At 39.5% G+C, this 27,725-nt stretch overlaps 1 protein-coding gene across 6 annotated transcripts in view; it reads left to right on the top strand.

Moving 5' to 3' along the window:
• The window catches only part of CR1 (complement C3b/C4b receptor 1 (Knops blood group)), a 95,216-nt gene that overhangs the window by 29,688 nt on the left and 37,803 nt on the right, over positions 1-27,725 (top strand). For all 6 annotated transcript variants that reach the window (XM_082701851.1, XM_082701850.1, XM_082701853.1 and 3 more), the window contains exons 10-15: positions 6,015-6,194; positions 6,829-6,928; positions 12,997-13,082; positions 25,481-25,882; positions 26,549-26,725; positions 26,837-26,939. In XM_082701851.1, coding sequence (XP_082557977.1) covers positions 6,015-6,194; positions 6,829-6,928; positions 12,997-13,082; positions 25,481-25,882; positions 26,549-26,725; positions 26,837-26,939 — 1,048 coding nt within the window. The remainder of the gene's footprint in view (positions 1-6,014; positions 6,195-6,828; positions 6,929-12,996; positions 13,083-25,480; positions 25,883-26,548; positions 26,726-26,836; positions 26,940-27,725) is intronic.

Genomic DNA, 27,725 nt, shown 5'->3' with positions numbered 1-27,725 from the left:
TTTTCCAGAGTGGTTGCAAGAGCTCGCATTCCCACCAACAATGCAGGAGGTTTCCCCTTTCTTCACATCCTCACCATCCTTATGTCATTTCCAGCCAGGTTAATTTTAGCCATTCTGACTGGTGTGAGGTGGTATGTCAATGTGGTTTTGATTTGTATTTCCCTGATGTCGAGTGATTTTGAGCACTTTGTCTTGTGTCTATTGGCCATCTGGATGTCTTCTTTGCAGAAATGTCAGTTCCTGTCTTCTGCCCATTTCTTGATTGGGGTATTTGTTCTTTGGGTGTTGAGTTTGATAAGTCCTTACAGATTTTGGATACCAGCCCTTTGTCTGATATGTCATTTGCAAATATCTTCTCCCATTCTGTCAGTTGTCTTTTGGTTTTGTTGCCTGTTTCCTTTGCTACGCAAACTTTTTGATCTTGATGACGTCCCAATAGTTCATTTTTGCCCTTGCTTCCCTTGCCTTTGGTGATGTCCCTAGGAAGAAGTTGCCGTGGCTGAAGTCAAAGAGGTGGCTGCCTGTTTTCTCCTCAAGGATTTTGATGGATTCCTCTCTCACATTGAGTCTTTAATCCATTTTGAGTCTATTGTTGTGTGTGGTGTAAAGAAATGGTCCAGTTTCATTCTTCTGCATGTTGCTGTCCAATTTTGCCAACACCATTTGTTGAAGAGGCTGTCTTTTTTCCATTGGACATTCTTTTCTGCTTTGTCAAAGATTAGTTGACCATAGAGTTGAGGGTCCATTTCTGGGCTCTCTATTCTGTTCCATTGACCCATGTGTCCGTTTTTGTGCCAGTACCATACTGTCTTGATGATGACACCTTTGTAATAGAGCTTGAAGTCTGGAATTGTGATGCCACCAACTTCGATTTCCTTTTCAACAATCCTCTGGCAATTCAAGGTCTCTTCTGCTTCCATATAAATTTTAGGATTATTTGTTCCATTTCTTTGAAAAAAGTTGATGGTATCTTGATAGGGATTGCATTAAATGTGTAGACTTCTCTAGGTAGTATAGACATTTTCACAATATTTGTTCTTCCAATCCATGAGCATGGAATGTTTTTCCATTCTCTTCGTGTCTTCATCAATTTCTTTCATGAGTACTTTATAGTTTCCTGAGCACAGATTCTTTACCTCTCTGGTTAGGTTTATTCCTAGGTATCTGATGGTTTGGGGTGCAATGGTAAATGGGATCGACTCCTTAATTTCTCTTTCTTCTGTCTTGTTTTGTTGTATAGAAATGCAAATGATTTCTGTATACCGATTTTATATTCTGACTCTTCACTGAATTTCTATATGAGTTGTGACAGTTTTAGACTGGAGTCTTTTGGGTTTCCCACATAAAATATCATATCATCTGCAAAGAGTGAGAGTTTGACTTCTTTGTTGATTCAGATGACTTTTATTTCTCTTTGTTATCTGATTGCTGAGGCTAGGACTTCAAGTACTATACTGAATTGCAGTGGTGAGAGTGGATAGTGATGCTGTGTTGCTGACCTTAGTGGAAAAGCTCTCAGTTTTTCCCCACTGAGAATGATATTTGCTGTGGGTTTTTCATAGATGGCTTTTATGATATTGAGGTATGTACCCTCTATCCTACACTGTGAAGAGTTTTCATCAAGGAAGTATGCTGTACTTTGTCAAATGCTTTTTCAGCATCTGTTGAGAGTATCTTATGGTTCTTGTTCTTTCTTTTATTAATGTATTATATCACATTAACTCATTTGCATATGTAGAACCAAACTTGCACCCCAGGGATCAATCCCATCTGGTCATGGTGAATAATCTTTTTAATGTACTCTTGGATCTTATTAGTTAGGATCTTGTTGAGAATCTTAGCATCCATATTCATCAGGGATATTGGTCTGAAATTCTCCTTTTTGATGAGGTCTTTGTCTGGTTTGGGGATCAAGGTACTTTTGGCTTCATAGAGTCTGGAAGTTTTCCTTCTGTTTCTATTTTTTGAAACAGCTTCAAGAGAATAGGTACTATTTCTTTTTTGAATGTTTCCTTGTAAAATTTCCCCATGAATCCATCAGGTCCTGGACTCTTATTTTTTGGGAGGTTTTTGATCACTGCTTCAATCGCATTACTAGTCTATTCAGGTTGTCAGTTTCTTCTTGTTTCAGTCTTGCAAGTTTATAGGCTTCCAAAATGAACCCATTTCTTCTAGGTTGCTTAACTTATTGGCCATACCTGTTGATAATGATTTCTGATGATTGTTTCTACTTCCTTGTTGTTAGTGGTGATCTCTTCCCTTTCATTCATAATTTTATTAATTTGGGTCCTTTCTCTTTTCTTTTGGATTTGTCTGGCCAGTGGTTTATCTATTTTATTAATTCTTTCAAAGAACCAGCTTCTAGTTTTGATGATGTGATACCTAATTCATTGATCTCTGCTCTAATCTTAATTATTTCCCTTCTCCTGCATGGACTAGGCTTAATTTTTGTTGATTCTCCAGTTCTTTAAGGCTCTCCAATGAAGACATGCAAATGGCTAACAGACACATGAAAAAATGTTCATCATCATTAGCCAGCAGGGAAATTCAAATCAAAACTACCTTGAGATACTACCTTACACCAGTTAGAATGGCAAAAATTAACAAGGCAAGAAACAACAAATGTTGGAGAGGATATACAGAAAGGGGAACCCTCTAACACTCTTGGTAGGAGTGCAAGTTGGTGCAGCCACTTTGGAAAACAGTTTGGAGGTTCCTCAAAAAATTAAAAATAGACCTACCCTATGACCCAGCAATTGCATTACTGGGTTGTTTACCCCAAAGATACAGGTGTAATTAAAATAAGGGCCATAGGTACTGTACTGTTCATGACAGCAATGTCCATAACAGCCAAACTGTGGAAAGAGACAAAATGTCCTTCAACAGATGAATGGATAAAGAAGATACGGTCCATATGGAGGGGGAGATAAACCATGAGAGACTGTGGACTCCGAGAAACAAACTGAGGGTTTTAGAGGGGATGGGGTGAGGGGATGAGTTGGCCCAGTGATGGATATTAAGGAGGGCACGAATTGCATGGAGCACTGGGTGTTATAGGCAAACAGTGAATCTTGGAACACTACATCAAAAAGTAATAAAATACTGTACAGTGACTAAATAATATAATAGAAAGATTTTTTTAAGGTAAATGCAAATGTATGCTCTGATTGAGCATTTTACTCCCGGTACTGACTCAAAAGAAATTAAAGCATCTGATCACACAGAGACTTGGGCATGGATTTTTAAAATGGCTTTATTTCTACTAGCCAACAACTAGAAATAATCTAAGTGGCATTCAACAGCCAATTAGGCAAATCAAATTTAAGTATATCTGTACAAGGGATTATCACCCAGCAAAAGAAGAAATACTTTTTATATATGATATATGCAACAAGCTGAGTGAATCTCAAAAATAATCATTCTGTATAAAAGCTAGACCAATGAAACGGGGGGGGGGGGGAGTACGAACTAAGTGAGTTGGTTTATATGAAATTCTAAAAGGTCAAATCAATCTGAAATAAGAAGAAGCAGGCAAGAGATGGCCTACAGAAGGAGGTAGAGAGACAGATGGATTATAAAGTAAAATGAGAAAACTGTTGGAGTGATGGAAATGTTTGTTATCTTGATTGTGGTAATGGTTTCATGGTGCACACGTGTCACTTTCATCACGTTATATACTTTAAATATTATTCAACTATTGTATCTAATATATCCTAAAGCTATGAAGATTTTTTTTTAAATGAACTATAGTAGGTGTTGAGTTTATGGAGTTCATGTTAATATACTTCCTAGAATTTGAAGGATTGGCAATGAAGGAGGAAAAGGAAACCAGATCAGTCTTTCTCTAGTGAAGGCTCATATGTTTCTTTTTATTTCAGCTATTATCCCAATTTACATTTTTACTTCTACCTCACAGTAAGAAGAAGACCCTCACAGTAAGAAGAAGGTTCAAATTCAGTTCTCTAGGAATCCAGTTTCTAAAATTATACATTAGTATCTCTTGTATTAGTTTCTTATTGCTACTCTAACAAATACCACAAACTAAATGGCTTATAACAATCGCAATTTATTCTCTTACAGTTTCAGAGATCAAATTCTCAAATGGGTCTGTAGGACTGTGTTTCTTCTAGAGGCTCCAAGGGAGATTAGGTTTCCCAGCTCTTTTCTCTTCCAGAGTCTCCCTGCATACTTTGGCTCATGGCTCTCTTTCTCTACCTTCAAAGCCAGCACTGTAATGTCTTTAAATCTCCTTCATCTGTCTTGGATCCTTCACCTCCCTCTTTTAAGGACTTTTGTGAGGTAGCATTTGCAAGTTTCAGAGATTGGGGCATGGATGTCTTTGGGAGTTCATGGTTTAGGCAACCACATATTTCTATAGATTTTCAAAATCTTAGCTGAGCCTGCTGATTGAATCCATTACCATTAGAGTCCAGCTTAGTAGCAAATGGTTGTAGCCCAGCAACAGCAAGCAGTAGGCAGGGTGTACACTGAATATGGCTAATGAGACATAAAATATATGTAGAATCTTAAAAAATAAACATGATAAAACAAAAGAAGGAAAGAAGTAAATGGAGTGAGCATTTTCTATGTTTCTTGCATGCTTGGACATGACAATTGTTCATTGCACATTAACATGGTAAAAATGCATGTCATCTTTAAAGGAGCTATAAAAGAGTATGTATCAAATAATCTAATAAGAAGAAATAACAATAGGGACTCCTGGGTGGTTCAGGTGGTTGAGTGTCCAACTCCTGATTTCGGATGAATTCGGCACAGAGTCTGCTTGAGATTGTCTCTCTCTCTCCCTCTCACTGTGCCCCTCCTCCTGCTTACTCATGCTCTCTCTCTCTTGCTCGCTAGCTCTCTCTCTGTAAATAAATAAAATCTTTTCTCATACTCAAAATGAAGGCAAAAGAGAAGAGCATAAGGAACATAGGAAAGGAAGGACAAATAAAAATCAAATAAGATGATAGATCTAATCATGAATATGTCAACAACTATAGTAAAATAAATAGACAATTCCACTTTACAGACAAAGATTAGTGGGACGCCTGGGTGGCTCAGTTGGTTAAGCAGCTGCCTTCGGCTCAGGTCATGATCCCAGCGTCGTGGGATCGAGTCCCACATCGGGCTCCTTGCTCCGCAGGAAGCCTGCTTCTCCCTCTGCCTCTGCCTTCCACTCTGTCTGCCTGTGCTCGCTCTCACTCTCAAACTCTCTCTCTGACAAATAAATAAATAAAATCTTTAAAAAAAAAAAAAAAAGATTAGTGGAGTGCTTCATTTCCCAAACCATCAGCTGATGTGCCCTGGGAACCTCCAGGATCTCAGAGGAGACCCATGGGCTATTTTACATTTTTGGTGGAACAACAATTCTGGGTATTTCTGAGATACTGTGCAACCACTGGCTCCCAATAGGCCTTGGCTACATTAGATTGCAGTAAAGTTATTATTTATTTTTTTTTCAGTAGGTCCCTCTTGGTGACTACAAATCTTTGCAAAACTGGGTTTTTAGCAGTGGCTGTGATAAAAGTATCAAAAGACAAGTTTTGTAGAATAAGAAATGAGGTGATGGATTACAATTCAATTCTATGGTTTGAGAAGCTGAGCAGTGCTCAGCATCCCACTATGAAGAATGGTGGATGGGTCGCCTCAGTTGGTGAAGTGGCTGATTTCAGTTCAGGTCATGAGTTCAGATTCCTGGGATCAAGACCTGCATTGGGCTCTGCGCTCAGCAGGGAGTCTGCTTGAGATTCTCTCTCCCTCTGTCCCTCTCCCACTCATGCATGCTCACTCCATCTCTCTCTCTTGCTCTCTCTCAAAATAAATAAATAAATAAAGCTTTAGAACAAAATGAAAAGCTCATGTCTATGTTCACTAGTAAGAGATGCAAACATTTTACCATTATTAAGATGTTCTGTTTCTTTGATCGCATCTATGAAGCACACTGGAGAAAAAGAGGAAGTAAATAGAAGTTTCTCCATTAACTTGGATGTCATTTTGGTCTTGGCCTCCAGGTCAGTGCAAAGCCCCAGAACACCTTCCATTTGCCAAGTTGGCAAATGCTACGGACAAGTCTGAGTATCCCATTGGGACATCTCTGAAGTATGAGTGCCGTCCTGGTTACTATGGGAGAGGGTTCTTTATCACCTGCCTCTCTAACTCGGTCTGGTCAAGTGCCGAAGACAAGTGTCAGCGTAAGTACCTCTGGACTGAGAACTGTGTGTCAATCAAACATCCGTAGAGCTGAATCAATTGATCAGATTTTGGAACCAAGACATATACAATTGTTAAATTTGCCTCAAGTAGAGTACATGTGATAGTTATTCTTTCTGTCACATCTTCCTACTGCTCTGACTTGCTGGCACCTCCATTACAAGGTCACTTCATGAGAAATGACCTTCACAAGACACAATGCAGGAGAAAGCTCCATTCAGTAGGGGTTTCCCATTGTCACCATTGAAACTGCGTCACCAATGACTCAGAAAAGGGAAGAAAATTGTAGGTGGGGAGAGAATCCTGACTTCGAGATCTCTGATTTAAGCTGTTTGGATGACAAAATAACCACTAAGGTAATAAGTAAAGTTTGCATTTTTCTGGGATGCACAACACAGGGAAAAGATCAATTAGGAGGGGAGATCTTTTTTTGGAAGTGGAGCTTAGTAAGTGGCTGACTCTGAGGCAGTCTTGTTAGTTTCTCTGAGGTGGCAAAATCTGCAGAATGGCAAATACTTTTCAGGAAGCTTCAGCCAGGTTGGGACCTTATGTATTACTGAGAGAAGTTCGGTTTGTTCTATACCCAATCCCTCAATTCTGCTTCTCCCCCCATAGGGAGATCGTGTGGAACTCCTCCAGAACCCGCCAATAGCAAAATGATCATAAACGGAGATGCCCGGTTTGGGTCAACTGTTAATTACACCTGTAATGAAGGGTGAGTTGGCAGCAGCATCATTTGGGTTGACAGTTCCAGAACTGTAGCACCAATCTCTAAACAAGAGTCTTAGAAAGTCTTCCCATCCATTCAAACCATAGCAATAAGATTTCTAAGTAGATGTGGTGGCTTGAATCCAGGTATTAAACTACATTTGAAAAGACTAAACAAATATTTGAAAAATAGGAAACACCTGTATCTGTGCTAGAAACTCGGGGGTGGGGAGGAAAGATGTCTATGGCACATCAAATTCATGCACCTAGAACCAAGTGAAACGTTCACTAAATGGGAAGGACCAGGTCTCTAAAGAAGCAAATGGAACAACCATTAGTGGCTCCGTGCACATATTCCCACCCCAAAGCAACAAGAGCTGGAGATGGTGGATTCCAAAGTGGGAAAGAATGAGTTGTTTAGGATGATGGAGCCCTGGGGTGCAGAGGCAAATCTTGATTGTTATAGCCCCTCTCCAGAAATATGCATGGTGCAGAAATTTGCTGTGGCTTACCCTTAAAGGAGATGACCAATTCAGGAAAGAAGCAAGGAGAATGCTTTGCCTTATATCTTTACTTTTGCTTTTTAAAGAAAAACTTTTTTATTGCTTACTTAAAAGACATATAATTCAACATAAGTGATCATTAAAATCAGGAAGAAATAAAATGAACTTCAGGGTATATGCTATCCACCTTAGGAAACATTGCTAGAATCTTAGATGTCTCCATCTAAGGTTCCTGTTTTTTCTGTTCCCATTCCTGTTCCCATTCTCCCTCTCCAGAATCTCTCTGCAAATGTATAGATGTATAGTTTAATAGAATAGAATTGAGAATGCAGAAGTAAACTCAAACACTTATGCTCAACTCCGTTTCAGCAAGGGGGCCAGGATAATCCAATGGTGAAAGAATAGAATAGTCTTTTCAACAACTGGTCTTGGGGCAACTAAACAACCAAATATAAACCCACAAAGTAGGAGGAATGAGTACCATGAATTGTGTTAACAGATTAAGCTGAAATATTTGAGTAACCCCACTTGATCTAGAAGTATAATAAATATTATCTCTGCTTTGCTACATTTGTTTTATAATATATTCTTTCAAATTTTTCCTTTTATTCTCATAGGAATGATAGGCTTAATAATGTTCCATTCTCAACCTGTCCTTGTCTGGCTTTACAACCATTTATCTATATAAAATGAGCAGAGCCTGTTTTTTTTTTTTTTTTTTTCCCCATAGCAGGCTGGATCCATCAATCTTTTTTTACAATATCTTCTTGTACTTCTGTGTTCTTTTAAATATATTTGAGGCTATGTAATTAGGTGCATGCACATTGAATACTTCCAAGAGCATTAAAACTTATTATAGTGGGTTGCTCCTTCTTTCTAATAATGCCTTTCAGTTAGTCTATTTCATGTGTACACTTATACTCCTATTATATATTTAATATAACTACATTGATTATTGATTATTTACCCACTCTCTTTAAATCTTTTTACTTTTTACTCTCCTGTGTCATTCTATGTTAGGTGAGTCTCTGATAAACAATCAATAGTTAGAATTCCTTCATCCAGTTTGATAATGCCTACCTTTTAACTAAGGAGTTTAATCCATTTGCTTTTAATGTAACTACTACTATTTCAAACTACTGCCTACTACCTGATTTTGTTTCTATTTATACCAATTTTATGTTTTCACACTTCCTCAACTTTTGTGTTCATTAGGTTTTATATTCTTTTTCCATTATGTCCTTCACTAGCTTGGAAAATAGAGGCTCTATTTCTATTTACTTAGAATTTCCCCCTGGAAATTTTAACTTGTATACTTGAAAAAATGCAAAAATTAATCCCTACATTTATCTCCCTGCTGCAACACATGGATGTAAGAAAATTTCAACAAATTTGCATTTGCAAATATAGTCAATAGTACATTGAATTTATGTGATCACATTCATTTATGAATTTGTGTAATCAATATAGAAAGCTAGAAGTTAAGGAAAAAATGTCAAGGGCTAGCATTGTAGTCCAATGGCTCAGTCTTGACCTGAAAAAAAAAGGACAAAGAAATTCATATGGATCTTAATGGATTTAACCCAGTAGGATAAAAATTTTTAAATATAATCTCCAACTGAACTCACAATATAGAAAAATTAATCCATGTAGGAGGACAGCCGATGTTCTTGTTATAAGCATATCTACACAAAAGATGGAAGCCCCTGTCACCCAAAGGCTGGCTCACAGACCCGCAAGGTCAGCATCTTCTGGGAGCTTGTTAGAAATGCAGAATCTTCATACCTACTGAATCTGAATCACATTTTCACATGATTTCTGCATGATTTTGAGGCACATAAAACTTTTGAAAAGCCTTTCCCTAAACTAGAACTATGCTAAGTTCTGTAAGAAGGAGTTTGGGTAATTTTGTTTTTCATTACTGGGAGTTCTGTACCTCTCACTTTTGACTACGTTGTATACATATCAACTTTTAATCCAGATTTAAGAAGCTATTACTAGAAGTTTCAGTTCCAAGACAAAACGGGCAAACTCAATTTTCCCTGAATCTCTCTCTACATGTAACTAAATACCCTGGAAACTGTTCAACATGCAAGCATAGAAAGACTTGGAAAGAAGATGATTGGGGACCTCAAAGCTTAAAGAATGACACTGCAGTGATGCCCCTGGGTTTTCTCTTTATGTCTCAGACTGGATGCTACAAAGGAATGCAATCCCAGATAGTCAACAGGCAGGGACAGACCGGGAGAGTAAAGTCTGGTCAAAGGACTGGGAAAAGGGAAGCTCAGTGAGGACGTAGTGGGAAGACACATTGATGGTTCCAGTGGCTCAGTCTGCGCACATGAACAGCATAAGCAGAATCAGGGATGGGTTGGGGAGTCTATCCTTCTTATGTCCCACAGTCCTGGGAAGCAGCAGATCCCAGTCCACCAGCAGCTGTATTAATGGGACAACCTGGGCTTTAGTCTCAATAACAAATTTACCACATGCCCCACACCAGCCAGCAGCAGTGAGCCCTATTCTGCCTGTGGTGACAGTGTCAACAGAGCTCAGGTGGCAACCCCTAGACTTTAAACCAGCAGTAAGAGGGTTCCTCCACTCACACCACAGAAGCCAGAAGGCCCAGCAGCCCAGTCCTATGAGACACAGCAGCAGAAAACATTCCAGGCCCAGCATCTCTTGATCCTATCCCCATGGCTGGGAGCCACCAACCCAGAAGCAGAAGGAAAATCATGTCTGGAGTTTCTGGATCCTCCATCCAGCAGGAGAAAGCATTCCAGGCCCATGTCTCCTGGTTCTCTACCCAGCAGCAAAATGTAGCCCAGATAGATGCTTCCCTCCCCTGGCGGCAGTGACACAAATAAAGGGGGAACGCCACCTTCGCCAGATAGCCATAGAAGGCCAGAGGGCTTATTCTCCATCCAAGGTCCCAACATCTCACCTTCCTCACCTACTGACACCAGGAAGTTCAGAGAAGCACCTACACTGTCTACAGCAGTATCAGCAAGGATGCATCAGGCATTTAAGAGGAGCCAGGAGTATGAAGCCCCAGAATAGCACTGCAAGACTGGAAAATTAAATTGTCATTGGAACCAAAGCCTGTGAAAATAGGCCAGAATCTACACACTACCCTACAGAGGGAGGTTACATGCTAAGATACATTAAATAAGATCAAGAGTCTCTTAACTTAATATCCAGAATGTTCAAGATACAATAGAGAACCACGAGTCACATCAAGAGCCAGAAAAATCACAACTCCACTGAGAAAAGATAATCCACTGAGGCTATGACCAAGAAAAGTACATGTTGGAGCTCTGTAATGAAGATTTTAAAGCAGCCATCATAAAATCACTTCAACAATTAATTACAAATTCCCTTGAAAAAAACTCTTAAAGGCAACCAGAAGGAAAGGGCATGCTGTTTATAGGGGAATACAGTCTGATTGGTGGTGGATTTTATACCTGAAAATATGGAGACCAGAAGGAAGTGTTTTAAGGACTGAAAGAAAAGAACTTACTAAGTGTGAATTCTGTCTCTTTCAAAATAGTAACTGCATACCTGGAATAAATCCCAGTTGGTTATTGTATATGATCCTTTTCATATACTGCTGGGCTTGGTTTGTTATACTTTATTGATGACTTTCTTGCATCTATACAATATTAGCAAATCAAACCCAACAATGCATTAAAAGAATTGCAGCCAAAGACCACACTGGAAATTGCTCCATGTATATAAGACATATTGAACATTCAAAAATCAATCAACATGATCAACTCTATAAACCGGCTAAAGAAGAAAATGTATAGGCCCCTAGCAATTGACAGAAAATGCAGTTGGCAAAATCCAGTATCAGTTCATGATACCAACTCACAGCAAGTTAGATAGCCTTGAACACATCTGAAATCAAGGTGTCAGCAAGTTGGTTCCTACTAGGAGCTCGGAGAAAGAATCCATTTCGTGCTTTTCTCCTAGCTTCTGGTGCTTGTCAGCTGTCCTTGGCATCATGAGCTATAAACACATCATTTCTACCTCTGTGTCTGTTCTCACGTGACTTTTCCTCTGTATGTGTCAGCATTTTCTGTCTGTCTCCTTGTCCAGATTTCCTTCTTCTGAGGACAACAGACATTGCATTAGGGCCCATGTTAATCCAGTATAACCTCATCTTAACTCTCTTATATCTGCAAGACCTTGTTTCCAAAAAAAAGTCATATTCTAAGGTTTCAGATTTGGAGGCACACGAACAGAAAAATTTCACTGAAGGGAGTTTATCGATGGAAAGACAGACCAGGAAAAGATATTCAGCTTCATTAGCCGTTAGGAAAATACAAATTAAAACAACAGTGAAACAATAAAACACATATATCTGAGTGGCAAAAATACAAACTAGTGACAACAGCAGATGCTAGCATGGTTGTAGAGGAACTGCATTACACGTTCATTGCTGATAGGAACATAAACTGGTAAACCCTCCCTGGATAACACAAATGAGTTAACAAGCCATGGAAAGCCAGGAGGAAACTTAATTGCATTTTACTAAGTGAAAGAATCCAATCTGAACAGGCTCAATACTGTGTAATTCCAGGGAGCTGGCATTCTAGAAAAGAAAATATGGAGTGAAAAGATCCGTAGTAGCCAAGGGGTGGGAGGAGGGAGAGACAAATACACAGAGCTCCAAAGATGTTTAGGGCAGTGAAACTATTCTGTGTCATTCTGTAAGGGTGCCTCCATGTCAATATGTGCTTGTCTAGACCCATAGACTATCCAACGCTAAGACTGAAACCTGCTGTAAACTATGGACTACAGGGGATAATGATGTGTCAGTGTAGTTTCATCAGTTGCAAGCCACCGTACCAGTCTGGTGGGGGATGTGGATAATGTGGGAAAGGTATGCATGTGTAGGGAAAGGGAGTATATGGGAAATCCCCTGTGTCCTCTGGCCAATATTACTGTGAACCCAGAACAGCTCTTAAAAATAGTCTGTATAAAAATTGAATACTTGTAAGCACACTCACATATCTATAAATTAGTCCTGAATAAAATTGGTCAGAATCCTGATTTATTATTTTGCTACAGTTATGCAAGACATTATCCATGGGAGAAATTTACATTTTCCAAGTCTTATGTCGCACTCTGAACAGGTTGTGGCATACTATGTGAGAATCACTGCCTTTAACATTTTACATAGGAAATCCGTGTTCAGCTTGTTTTGTTCTGCTTGGATTTCCTTTGGTTCTCGTTTGAAGAACCTTAAACATGTTAGGCTTAAACGAAAATGTAGCTCAAAGTAATTAAGAGCAGAGGACCCATTTAGCTAAGACATCCGAATAAAGATATAAAATTTGGGAAAGTGGTAGTATACTATCACAAATTGTGGTATATGTACTATGTCATATAATATATATATGTACATATATGTATATATAAACACACATATACAAAGTATATACCATGTCATATACTATGACAAATGGAAATTGTCCTTCTGAATTCTCAAGGATACACTGTCTTGTAAGTAACCATTTCAGTAGGAAAATGAACAGGGAAAATAACATTCATTCTTCTTTCCCTCTAGATACCGACTTATTGGTAAGACCTCTATTGCATGCATCATCTCAGGCAAGACTGTCTCCTGGGATGACGATCCACCTATTTGTGAGAGTGAGTTGAAACAGTCCTTGTTATTACCTTTTCCAATAGAGTCTAAGTTTCCCCCTAAAGTTATACAAATCTTAAGTGGATTCCTTTTGTGCATTCTATCCCTCAAAACCTATAGGATTTCTGGCAACTGTTTCCTTATGTTTTTTCCTTATGTTGTGCCTTTTATGAATCTGGGGACTTAATGCATAAAAGCCTTCAAACCTTAATTTTCCTTCAGTTAATTCAGAATGACGTTGATTGTGCCACCCCCAGTATAACAATCGTTCTACTTGGCAAATTAGTCAAGATTTTTCTAAAGCGATGCTCTCCAAGGCTGGTGAAGCTGTGGATCAATCAACACTCACACACATGTGGAGGTCCACAAAACCTCTTGAGAGGCACCATGTGCTATAAGCCTCAAAATGGACATAGATTTTGATTCACTTCTTAGAATTTATACTTGGGAGATAAATACAGACTTTTCCTAGGAATTCACTATACACTTTTCATTGCTTCATTCATTATAAAAGCAAAAATGTTAAGGTAACCTAAATGTTTCCAGCTATGGATTGGAAAGTACAGGAAGAAAAGAGTCTTGTTAAAAATGACTACCGAGAATTCCTTAAGAAACACGAAATCGAGCCCCGCAGAATTAAGAGAGATACATCCAGGGGCATGTGGGTGACTCAGTCTGTTAGATGTCTGACTCTTGGTCTCAGCTGAGGTCTTGAGCTCAAAGTTGTGAGTTTGGGCCCTATCCTGGACTCCACACTTGGCTTGGAACCTACTTACAAAGGAAGAGGAGGAGCTAGAGGAGGAAGAACATGAAGAAGACAAAGAAGGGGGAGGAAGAGAAGGAGGAGAAGGAAAAGAAGAGGAAGAAGAAGCAGGAGGAGGAGGAGGAGTGGGGAGGGACAGGAAGAGAAGACGAAGAGGAAGAGGAAGAAGAGGAACTACACCCATACACTGGAATGTTATTCAGCTAAAAATAAGAAAAACAAAAGAACAAAGAAACACAGTGTCATGGAGAAACAATTAATGATATATAAACATGTAAATTATATGCTTTTATGTGAAAAAAATCAGATGACAAAACAGTACTCTGGCTAGATCTCTTTATTTAAAGGTAATACACCTCTATCTATAACTAGATTTTCATCTTTATTTCTAATTCTTTAACCTTTCTCATACTAATCTTTGCTGAATGACTTGAAGCCTCCTTGGTGAAGGTAGGATGAAACTTCGGTATATGTTCTGGCCATGTAGCAGCATGCTTTCTCCACAATAATTTAAAAAAAAAATTTTAAAAATTTTTAATTTTTAAAGGATAATTAAAGTTCATTTTAAAGGATAATTAAAAATCAGGGAAGGGGAAAAAGGGGAGGGTGGAGGAGGGGGAGGAGGAGGGGAAGGAGGAGGGGGAGGGGAGGAGGAGGAGAAGATCATATCTTCTGTTCATTTGAGCTGCTTTGAATCTGTCCATAGGCTCCCAAGTCTGGGAAATGGTTGATGAATAACCATTACTTTTTTTTTTCAGTGATTCATTCAGAGGTAGATTTTTCCTGCTTTTAGCCATCAAATAATACTGAACTGCACTCTTCATCTATTTCAGTTTTAAAAGATCCACAACAACTAGCCAGGGACAAAGATCTCTGCAGGCAAGTCATTCTGATCTCTGTTTCAGTTGCCTCTGGCTATTAAGTGCTGCCACTTGGCTCCTGCCAGCCTGAGGTCCTTTGGTCTCCACTGAATTCAGGAAACCCAGATCAATAACAAAGCTCCCAGTGTCACCAGTGTCATTCCCAGCCTACAGAGAATAGCCATCAGAGAGTCTGTCAAAAATACAGAAAATTCCCCAGGAATGTATTTCTCAAAGCCTTGGGTGAAAGAATCAAAGGTGTCTCTTTGAACACCCCACCCCTCAGGCACATAGTTAAGGAGTGGACGAACAAACGGGGCTCACATAAGTCCACTCTGGCATTCCTAAATCCCTAAGCCATTGCATTTCTTCCTCAGGACTACACTAAGAAAGGTCCTGTATTTCAGCTTCATTTAATGTAGGTCAGCCTCTAACACAGTGAATTCATAATCTTAATTCCTTTTCTTTTGGGGGATACCTTCTTGCTGGTCCTAATTGGTGACCCCCTTCCCCTCCCCCTGCAACCACCACCCCAACTCCACTTCCAGGTCTTTTAGGAGTTAAATCAGGTTAAAGAACCACAATTATGGTGAAGTATTAAGGGTAGGTCCTGACGAAGATCCGCCGTCCCTGAAATTAGAGTTGCCAGATTTAGTAAATAAAAACACAAGATAGCCAGTTAAACTTGAATTTCAGCACAGAGACACATATTTTTTATTGTAAATATGTGCCTTGCAATATTTGGGATATACTTATACTTAGAACTAGCTTTCCTTGTTTTTCTGAAATTCAGGTCTAACTGGACATCTGTGTTTTTCTGGCAACCCTACCAGGGCAACTACTCAGGACAGGTCATTACAAGTTCTTTGAACAAATGGAGGCTTAACTCCTCACACAGGGGAGGAGGGGCTGCTGCTTCTAGCAAAAGAGAATTTCAGCAGAATTTCCAGGTACAAGGTATTCAGCATCCTTAGAATCTACCCATGTATCTCCATCTCAAATTTTATTTGTATTTTTAAGATTTTATTTCTTTTTTGACAGAGAGAGGGACAGTAAGAGACGGAACACAAGCAGGCAGGGGGAGTGGGAGAAGGAGAAGCAAGCTTCCTGCCCAGCAAACAGCCCAGTACAGGGCTCCATCCCAGGACCCTGGCATTCTAACCTGAGCCAAAGGCAGACATTTAAGGATTAAGCCAGGAAGGCACCCCTCTCCATCTCCATTTTTAAAGTCCTCCTTTTCTTAATCAATGCTCAGACTTTTTAACATAAGAGAGCTGTTAAGTTGTGAAGTCAATTTACCTTGGAATCCAGCCACAGGATTAGATGTTGGATTTGTTCTTCAGAAATCTGGGCTCTGTAGCTACACAGTGCAAGTTTCTTTTCCGGCAGATAATAGAAGCGTTCAGAGGCAGACCCTGAGCAGGAATTTAAAGCTTTTTCTTTCTGTTAAAGTCTTCAGTGCACTTAGAAGTAACCAACCAACCAACTCTTTTCTTCCTGCCCTCCCTCCTCCTCTCCTGCCTCCCTTCCTTTCACCCCCTCCCTATTTCTCTCATATTCTGGCTAGGACCACCACTAACATTTTTTATATGGTTGGGGATACAGGGTGTCCTGCTCTTGTTCCCCAACTCAAAGGGAACGTTTGAAATATTTCACCATTAATGGAGTATTTGCTATAGGCTTTTGTAGATCCCCATTTTCAGGGAAAGGAAATTCCCTAATATTCTTCATGGCTAAGAATTTTGTGTCATTAAGTCATGTTGAAGTTTATCAAGCACTTTGGCTACATATCTGGAAATAATCATATTGTTTCTCCATTACTCTCTTAATGGAACAAATTGTTTTCATGGCTTTTTTTTATGTTATGTTAGTCACCATACATACTTCATTAGTTTTTGATGTAGTGTTCCATGATTCATTATTTGCATATAACACCAGTGCTCATTTCAGTACATGCCCACCTTCATACCCGTCACCAGCCAAACCCAGGCCCCTCACCTCCTTCCCGCTGAAAGCCTCGGTTTGTTTCCTGGAGTCCATCGTCTCTCATGGTTCATCTGCCCCTCTGAGTCCCCTCCCCTTCAGTTTTCCCTTCCTTCTCCTGATGTCCTCCATGCTAGCCCTTATGTTCCACAAATAAGTGAAACCATGTAACAATTGTGTTTCTCTGATGGACTGATTTCACTTAGCATAATCCCCTCCAGTTCCATCCACGTCAATGCAATATTCATCATTTCTGATGGCTGAGTAATAATCCTTTTTGTGTATGAACCACATCATTATCCACTCATTTGTTGAAGGGCATCTTGACTCCTTCCAGAATTTGACTATTGTGGACATTGATCCCAGGAACATTGGGGTGCATGTGACCCTTCTTTTCACTACATCTGTATCTTTGGGGTAAATACCCAGCAGTGCAATTTCTGGATCATAGCGTAGCTCTATTTTTAGCTTTTTGAGGAACCTCCACAGTGTTTTCCAAAGTGGCTATGCCAGCTTGCTTTCCCACCAAGAGTGTAACTCAACCACATCATACACAAAGATAAACTCAAAATGGATGAAAGACCTCAATGTGAGACAGGAATCCATCAAAATACTAGAGGAGAACATAGGCAGTAACCTCTTTGATTTTGGGCCACAGCAACTTCTTTCAAACACGTCTCCGGGGGCGCCTGGGTGGCTCAGTGGGTTAAAGCCTCTGCCTTCGGCTCAGGTCATGATCCCAGGGTTCTGGGATCGAGCCCCGCATCGGGCTCTCTGCTCAGCGGGGAGCCTGCTTCCTCCTCTCTCTCTCTGCCTGCCTCTCTGCCTACTTGTGATCTCTGTCTGTCAAATAAATAAATAAAACCTTAAAAAAAAAAAAAAAAACACGTCTCCAAAGGCAAGGGGAATAAAAGCAAACATGAACTTTTGGGACTTCATCAAGATCAAAGCTTCCGCACAGCCAAGGAAATGGTCAACAAAACTAAGAGGCAACCCACGGAATGGAAGAAGATATTTGCAAAGGACATTACAGATAAAGGGCTGAAATCCAAGATCTATAAAGAACTTCTCAAATTCAAACCCAAAAACCAAACAACCAAATCAGAAAATGGGCAGAAGACATAAACAGACATTTCTCCAGAGAAGACATACAAATGGCTAACAGACACATGAAAAAAATGTTCAACATCATTAGCCATCAGGGCAATTCAAATGAAAACCACATTGAGATACCACCTACACCAGTCAGAATAGTCAAAATTGACAAGGCAAGAAATAACAACTGTTGGAGAGCATGTGGAGAAAGGTAAACCCTCTTACACTGTTGGTGGGAATGTTTTCCTTACTTTTTGAAAAGCAAGCTGATTTTGAATTCTAATCTTACCTTCTTGGAATAAAACAACTTGGTCATAAGATTTAATAATTCTTTTATGTTGTTCAATATACTTTTGTAATATATTTTAGATGTTTTTGAGATAAAATTTATGTATCATAAGACTTACACTTTTAAAATATAAATTTAATGATTTTTACTGTATTAATGCAGTTGTGAGAGCAGCACCAGTAATTCTAGAACACTTTTATCATTCCATTCCTATTGATTTTTAGAGAGATTAGACTATAATATTTTTCCCAGGAAGGTCCTTATGAGGGTTTTTTTTTTTTCTCTTTTAAGATTTTCTTTATCTATTTGACAGAGAGAGAGAGAGAGAGAGAGAGCACGAGAGCATAAGCAGAGGGACCACGAGAGGGAGAATGCAGACTCCTCACTGAACAGGGAACCCAACACAGAGCTCGATCCCAGGGTCCTGGGATTATAACCTGAACCAAAGCTAGAAGTCCAAACAACCTTAGGAGCTTTTGATATCAAACTTATGATCATCTCATAAAGCCAGCTGATAGTTTTCCTTCTATTTGTTTCCCTAGAAGAGTTTAGGTAATACTAGCATTATTTCTTCCATAGATATCTGAAAAAAAATTCACCCATAAAGCCATATTTACTGGAGTTTATGCTGTTGGGAAGTCTTTTTTCCAGCACATTTTTCATACACTGTAGACTACATGTATATATAGATAGAGAGACAGGTAGATAGATAGATTCATACCCCGTAGACTTTATATATATATATACATAAATAGATAGATATGTACCTCTATATATACATATACACATAATATAATACACAATATTAATTATTCACTTCAATGACTCTTTTCTAAGTGAACACCCACATATAAACAGCATTCAGAGAAGATTTAGTCCATTTTACCACCTCAGAAGCCTCACCTATGCCCTTTTTCAGTTACTATCTTCCCAAAGTGACCATTTATTGGGCTTCTATCACCAAAGCTTAGTTTTAACTCTGCTTGAATTTGTATTAAAGGAATCAAAAAGCATGTAATTTTTTGTGTCCAGCATCTATTGAATGATATGTGTAGGAGATTTATTCACGTTGTTGCATGTAAGATTAACTGGATCTTTTTCTTTTTCTTTTTTTTTTTTTAAAGATTTTATTTATTTATTTGTAAGAGAGAGAGTGAGAGCAAGCACAGGCAGACAGAGTGGAAGGCAGAGTCAGAGGGAGAAGCAGGCTCCCTGCGGAGCAAGTAGCCCGATGTGGGACTCGATCCCAGGACGCTGGGATCATGACCTGAGCCGAAGGCAGCTGCTTAACCAACTGAGTCACCCAGGCGTCCCTGGATCTTTTTCATTGTATTATATTTCACTGTGTGAACTTAACAATTAATTTGTAAATTCAGCTGTTTATATGTCAGTAGTATTTTATGCCTCTGCATAGGCAATAAATGTACACATATACACATGTAAATATTCAAATGTTTATATATAAGCACAGCTGGATAAAATGTTTACATGTTCTATGTAAACAGTGTTGACATTGCTATAAGTGGAATTGTTGGGTATGAACGTGGTCAGTCTTAATAGATAATGCCAAAAGATTTTATACAGTGAGTAGACAAATTTACTCTTGCACCAGAGGCATCTGAAAAGTCCAGCTGTTCCATATCTCTACCAACCTAGTATTTATCACGTGTTTAAATTTTAGCTGTGCTGTGGCTCACTGCTGCTTTCATTTGCATTTTCCAGAAGACTGAGAATGCTGAGCACCTTTCATATCTTTGTGTAGTGCCTGTTCAAAACTGTCTTCCAATCTTGCTAGTTTGTGTATCTCTTTACTGCTTTGAGGAATTCGTTATCCAATCTCAGATTTTCCAATAAGCCTAACATACATATTTTCTTCAGGCTAAAACTCATCCTTTGCTTTCTTATGATGTTTCTTGATGATAGATAATGTGCACTTTACAAGTGCCCTTTAATAGTAAGACTTACTATGTCTATCCTTTCTGGCCACTACTTTCTGTGTTCTCCATAAGAAAACTTTGCCCATCATTTTGTCTTTCAAGTTAAGTCTGTGATTCATCTCAAATTAATTTTTTTAAGCTTTAGGGTCTGGTCAAGGAATTTGTTTGCTCATTTTGTTTCTTTGTTTTTCCTAATGGATGGGCAACTCATCTAATATCATTTTTTAAATTTAAATTCAATTAGCCAACATATAGTACAGCATTAATTTTGGATGTAGAGTTCAATAATTCATCCATTGCATATAATGGCTGGTGTTCATAGCAGTAATATCCACAATAGCCAAACTGTGGAAGGAGCCAGGTTGCTGCTCAAATGATGAATGGGATAAAGAGATTGTGGTACATACATACAATGGATTATTACTCAGCCTTTAAAAGAAAGGATGAATAGCCACCATCGGCATCATCATGGATGGAACTGGAAGAGATTATGGTGAGTGAAATAAGTCAAGCTGAGAAAGACAATTATCACATGATTTCACTCTGTGGAAAATAAGGAGGAGCATAGAGGACCATTGGGGATGTAGGGAGAAATGAATGGGAAGAAATCAGTGAGGGAGACAAACCATGAGAGACTCTGGACTCTGCGAAACAAACTGAGGGTTACAGAAGGTAGGCGGGTGGGGTGATGGAGTAACCAGGTGATGTTTATTAAGGAGCACATGTATTGCAATGAACACTAGGTATTATACACAACTAATGATTCATTGAACACTACATCAAAAACTAATTATGTTGGCTATTTGAACATTATGAGAAATAAAATGACACCTGCAAAAACAAAAACAAAATAGCAACCTTCAGTTTGTTTCCTAGAGTTGAGACTCTCATGGTTTGTCTCCCTCTCTGATTTCTTCCCATTCAGTTTCCCTCCCTTCCTTTATGATCCTCTGTGCTGTTTCTTATATTCCATATATGAGTGAAACCATACGATAATTGTCTTTCTCTGATTGATTTATTTTCCTCTGCCTAATGCCACATCTTTTTTCTCCATTCATCTGTCTATAGACACCTCAGCTCTTTCCATAGTTTGGCCATTGCGGACATTGTGGCTATAATAGCATTTATTTAAAAAACCATTTAAGAGGACTCATTCCAGGGCCGCCTGGGTGGCTCAGTGGTTTAAAGCCTCTGCCTTTGGCTCAGGTCATGATCCCAGGGTCCTGTGATTGGGCCCTGCATTGGGCTTTCTGCTCCATGGGGAGCCTGCTTCATCCTGTCTCTCTCTGCCTGCCTCTCTGCCTACTTGAGATCTCTGTCTACCAAATAAATAAGTAAAATCTTTTTTTTTTTAATTTATTTTCAGCATAACAGAATTCATTGTTTTTGCACCGCACCCAATGCTCCATGCAGTACATGCCCCCCTTAATACCCACCATCTTGCTCCCCCAACCTTCCACCCCCTGCCCCTTCAAAACCCTCAGGTTGTTTTTCAAAGTCCATAGTCTCTCATGGTTCACCTCACCTTCCAATTTCCCTCAACTCTCTTCTCTCCATCTCCCTTTGTCCTCCATGTTATTTGTTATGCTCCACAAATAAGTGAAACCATATGATAATTGACTCTCTCTGCTTGACTTATTTCACTCAGCATCATCTCTTCCCGTCCCATCCATGTTGGTACAAAAGTTTCATATTCTTTCCTTTCTGATGGAGACATAATACTCCATAGTGTATATGGACCACATCTTCCTTATCCATTTGTCTGTTGAAGGGCATCTTGATTCTTTCCACAGTTTGGCAACCGTGGCCATTGCTGCTATAAACATTGGGGTACAGATGGCCCTTCTTTTCACTATATCTGTATTTTGGGGGTAAATACCCAGTAGTGCAGTTGCAGGGTCATAGGGAAGCTCTATTTTTAATTTCTTAAGGAATCTCCACAATGTTTTCCAAAGTGGCTGCACCAACTTGCATTCCCACCAACAGTGAAAGAGTGTTCCCCTTTCTCCATATCCTCTTCAACACACGTTGTTTCCTGTCTTGCTAATTTTGGCCATTCTAACTGGTGTAAGGTGGTATCTCAATGTGGTTTTAATTTGAATCTCTCTGATGACTAGTGATGATGAATATTTTTTCATGTGTCTGATAGCCATTTGTATGTCTTCATTGGAGAAATGTCTGTTCATACCTTCTGCCTATTTTTTGATATGATTATCTGTTTTGTGTATGTTGAGTTTGAGGAGTTCTTTATAGATCCTGGATATTAACATTTTGTCTATACTGTCATTTGCGAATATCTTCTCCCATTCCGTGGGTTGCCTCTTTGTTTTGTTGACTGTTTCCTTTGCTGTGCAGAAGCTTTTGATCTTGATGAAGTCCCAAAAGTTCATTTTCGCTTTTGTTTCCTTTGCCTTTGGAGCCATATCTTGAAAGAAGTTGCTGTGGCTGATATCGAAGAGGCTACTGCCTTGTTCTCTAGGATTCTGATGGATTCTTGCCTCACGTTGAGGTCTTTTATCCATTTCGGGTTTATCTTTGTGTACGGTGAAAGAGAATGGTTGACTTTCATCCTTCTACATATAGCTGTCCAATTTTCCCAGCACCATTTGTTGAAGAGACTGTCTTTTTTCCACTGTATATTTTTTCCTGCTTTGTCGAAGTTTATTTGACCATAGAGTTGAGGGTCCATATCTGGGCTCTCTACTCTGTTCCACTGGTCCATGTGTCTGTTTTTATGCCAGTACCATGCTGTCTTGGTGATTACAGCTTTGTAGTAAAGCTTGAAATCAGGTAACGTGATGCCGCCAGTTTTATTTTTGTTTTCAACATTTCCTTTGTGATTCAGGTCTCTTCTGATTCCATACAAAACTATAAACTCCCAAAATTGAACCAGGAAGAAATTGACAACCCGAATAGACCGATATCTAGTAATGAGATTGAAGCAGTGATCCAAAACCTCCTAAAAAACAAGAGCCAGGACCTGAAGGATTCCCTGGGGCATTCTACCAAACTTTCAAAGAAGAAATAACACCTATTCTCCTGAAGCTGTTTCAAAAAATTGAAGCAGAAGGAAAACTTCCAGACTCCTTATGAAGCCAGTATTACTCTGATCCCCAAACCAGGCAAAGACCACACCAAAAAGGAGAATTTCAGACCAATATCACTGATGAATATGGGTGCTAAGATTCTCAACAAGATCCTAGCAAACAGGATCCAACAGCACGTTAAAAAGATTATTCACCATGACCAGGTGGAATTCATCCCTGGGTTACAAGGATGGTTCAACATTCACAAATCAATCAATGTAATAGAACAAATCAATAAAAGAAGAGAGAAGAATCACATGGTCCTCTCAATTGATGCAGAAAAAGCATTTGATTAAAATGCTTCAAAGTATAGGGATAGAGGGAATATTTCTGAACTTCATAAAATCTATCTATGAAAGACCCATAGCAAATTTCATCCTCAATGGGAAAAAGCTTGCAGCCTTTCCGTTGAGATCAGGAACACGACAAGGATGCCCACTCTCACCACTCTTGTTCAACATAGTATTAGAAGTCCTAGCAACAGCAATCAGACAACAAAGAGAAATAAAAGGCATCAAAATTGACAATGAAGAAGTCAAACTCTCTCTCTTCACAGATGACATGATAGTTTATATGGAAAACCCAAAAGACTCCACCCCCAAACTACTAGAACTCATACAGCAATTCAGTAACATGGCAAGATACAAAGTCAATGTACAGAAATCAGTGGCTTTCTTTTACACTAACAATGAAAATACAGAAAGGGAAATTAAAGAATCGATTCCATTTACTATAGCACCAAGAACCATAAGATACCTGGGAATAAACCTAACCAAAGAGGTAAAGGATCTATACTCGAGGAACTACAGAACACTCATAAAAGAAATTGAAGAAGACACAAAAAGATGGAAGACTATTCCATGCTCTTGGGTCGGAAGAATAAACATTGTTAATAAAATGTCTATACTGCCTAGAGTAATCTATTCTTTTAATGCCATTCTGATCAAAATTCCACCAGTATTTTTCAAATAGCTGTAGCAAATAATCCTAAAATAAGTAGAATCTTAAAAAAAAAAAAAAAGAAAGAAAGAAAAAAGAAAGACCAGTTCCCATAGATCACAGTGCAATAGTATAATACCCTAAATCAGGTGACATTATAGGTGGGTCTCATTTCAGAGAGGTTCTGTTCCACTGGTTGATTTATCACATTGTTTTCATGACTATAACATATATTAAGAACTGATACCTGCTGGTGTATTCTCGAACCATATACTTATTCCCAGATTGATTTGGTAATTCTTGCCCCTTTGCATTTTCAGACAAAATTGAGAATCAGTTTGTCAGTTTCCACAAAAGAAACCTACTCAAATTTCTGCTTACTTTGTATGGACTCCATAGATCAATCAATCTGTGGACCACTAACATACTTACATTTTTGAGTTGTAAATTCATGAACATGATATGTTTTGCCATTTCTGAAATTTCTTTAATTTCTCTCCATAATACTTGCCAATTTACATTTTAGAAAATGATGTAAACATAGAAATGTAACATTGGAAAATGTAACATTACCTAATTGTTTCTTAAATATGCAATAGTTTGACCTTGGACCCAACAATCTTACTAAATTTACTTATAAATACAATAGGTTATCTGTATATACTTTTGGATACGCTGCATAAATAATCATGTCGCTGATACATTATTATCCTATGTTTAATCCCTTTCTTTCTTGTATTTTTATTTATTTCTCTTGCTTGAATGTATCTTTCTGATACCTTCACAGATACATTTTATCACCAATCTAGCATTTATAGTCTTTTTTGGGGGGAGGAACGGGAAATAGACTGATTATTTTATTTGAATTAATTAAGATTCCCCTTACCAGAAGGAGAAGCCTTCTTAGGAATTTTTATTTTATTTTTATTTGCTTTCGTAAAGATTGATTAATTGATTTTTTAAAGAGAGAGAGAGCCAGCCAGTTGAGGTGGGGGGAGGGGTAGAGGGAGAATCCTCAAAAAGACTCCCAACTGAGCACAGAGCACAACTCACTGCCAGGCTCAATCAATCCTAAGAGCTCCCAGAGATCATGACCCAAGTGGAAACCAAGAATTGGACACTTGCATGCCTAGGCCACCCAGGAACCCTAAGAAATGTTATATTTAATTTCATGTGTTTTGCAATTTTGGATAAAATCACTTAGTTCTAGTTATATAGTATTACAGTAATATAATGTACTATGTCCACTGACTACATTTTCAAATATATTCAGGATGTTTTTTGGACTAATATATGATCATGTCTACAGGGGCATCTTGTTGTGATATCAAACTTCAGCTTGAAAATATGAGTTGGTAAAACCAATAACAAATGCAAAACTAGTTCTATTCATTGCATTTCTGATGAGCTATTTGATCCACTATTATTTAAGTTGCCATCTCTTTTCTCAGCGATTCTTTGTGGGCCACCCCCAGCCATTGACAACGGAAATGTCTTTAACCTCTACGGAGAAGATTTTCCCTATGGAAGCGTGGTGACCTATCGCTGCCGTCCCGGACAGAGAGGGAAAAGGAAGCAGTTTGAGCTTGTGGGCAACCCATCGATATATTGCACCAGCAAAGACAATCAGGTTGGCGTATGGAGCGGCCCTCCGCCTCAGTGCATCATACCTAATAAGTGCACACCTCCACGCATTGACAACGCAGTGAGGGTGTCTGAGAACAAGACCTTATTTTCCTTACATGACACCGTGAGGTTTCTCTGTGAGCCCGGCTTTGTCATGAAAGGACCCTCCAGCGTGCAATGCCGAGCCCAAAACAAATGGGGGCCAGAGTTGCCGAGCTGCTCTCCAGGTGAGTCTGACTGAGGCTTTGAAGGGACCGACGAAGGGCATGTGTTGCAGCGGATCAGGAGGTCAGTGCTCATTCTGGGGGAAGGATGTATGCGGGGAACAATGTGCGCAGATGAAGCATGAATTATGAAAGTGTGTGTGTGTGTGTGTGTGTGTGTGTGTGCACTTTTGCCTTCACTTTGAGAGTAGGAGCTTCATCAACCAAGGAAGGAGACTTTTGGGACTCTCATATCGAGCATCCTCAGAGCAAAATACAAGCTCCAATATCTCCCCAATATCCTAAAGGCTGAGGTGCACTTTCTACTCAGCTGTGCAATAAGCACTTTAAATGCCTTATCTCATCTGCCCTTCACAGCTCTCCTTTATGACAGGGCTAGTAATTCCAGGTAGACTGGCCAGCACTAGAGAAAGCACCCTCAGGGTCCTGGTCATGCATTTGACCTTGTGCCAGGAAGAACTCAGCTCCAGTGATCAGCCTCTAACTAGGTGTGAGGCCTTTGGGCACATCCCTTCATTGTCTGATTTTACATAATGGTTAAAGGGAGGAGGCAGGAGCATCACTTGATTTCCTCTGTTACACCTGACCTCCCTTTAATGGGAGGGTTAGAATGTAGCAAAAGACCTTTCTCTGTCACTGACTGGTCCTTCACACCTGTTCTTTCCACAGTATGTCAGCGGCCTCCAGAAATTCTGCACGGAATGCACAGTGCAGAAAACCAGGCCGATTTCTCTCCGGGGCAGGAAGTGTTCTACAGCTGCGAGCCTGGCTATGATCTCCAAGGGGCAGCGTCTCTGCACTGTACACCTCAGGGAGACTGGAGCCCAGCAGCCCCAAGATGTACAGGTGCCTACACTGTCATCTCCTTGCAGATCAGTCTTTTCCATCCTCACATGACCATCTTACATCTGCTTTTTTTTGTTGTTGTTGTTCTTGTTGTTGCTGTTGTTATGCTAGTGAAATCATGTGAGGACTTCCGGGACCAACTCCCTAATGGCCGTGTGCTCTTACCACTGAATTTCCAGCTTGGGGCAAAAGTGTCCTTCGTTTGTAATGAGGGGTGAGTATGACCTGGCAGAGAGACGGGGGACACAGGACTTGATGCTACTATGCTGACACTGGGGCCAGTGGGGGTCTACCAAAGAGCAAGCTGCCTAAGGGCAAAGAAGTAGCAGAAAGGACTGATACCTGAAACGGTGATTGGGAAGTATGGTGGGAACCAGACGGGGAACCAAGCACCACAGGTGATTGAAAAGGAAAAACAGTAAATGCACCAAAGAGCAGAAGAGTAACAAGAAATCTTGGATATTTAGATGAAACATTACATGTATGAATGAAAAGTAACTTGTAGGCACAAAAGGATAAATATTGCATAGTGGTTGTTTATGAAACGATTGGGATGTCAAAGAAAGCTATTTACAAGTAATATGCAGGGATTGTTCCAAGAAAAATTTAAACCAGCCAATAGTGGAATTTGGAATAGGAACAAAGCATCAACAGGAATAGTTTTCCATCTAGTTTTATGTCAGCTAATTAGTGTTACGCTGTATCACAGGAGTATGAAGACCTACGCTCATGTTTGCAGTAATGTCGTGAACTCTCTACGGGAATCTTAATGACCTTGGTGTTATGTTCCAACAGCACTGCCGGGTAAAAAGCATGGACGACAGAGCAGCTGTCCTCCATCTATTCCGAGTACCCCTTGGCAGGCAGCAGATATCTGTTCCAACAAAGCCCTGGAGGCAATCCAGGCAGCCCCTGCTCTCCAAAGAACCCTCTCTTCTCACCTTTTCCATCCTTTCCCAGATAATTTGCATTAACTCATCAATACTGGGGATACGCCAAA

This window comes from Mustela nivalis (genome assembly GCF_964662115.1).
Source record: "Mustela nivalis genome assembly, chromosome: 16".
Taxonomy (NCBI): Eukaryota; Metazoa; Chordata; class Mammalia; order Carnivora; family Mustelidae; genus Mustela; species Mustela nivalis.
This window is presented reverse-complemented; position numbering and strand designations above follow the sequence as displayed.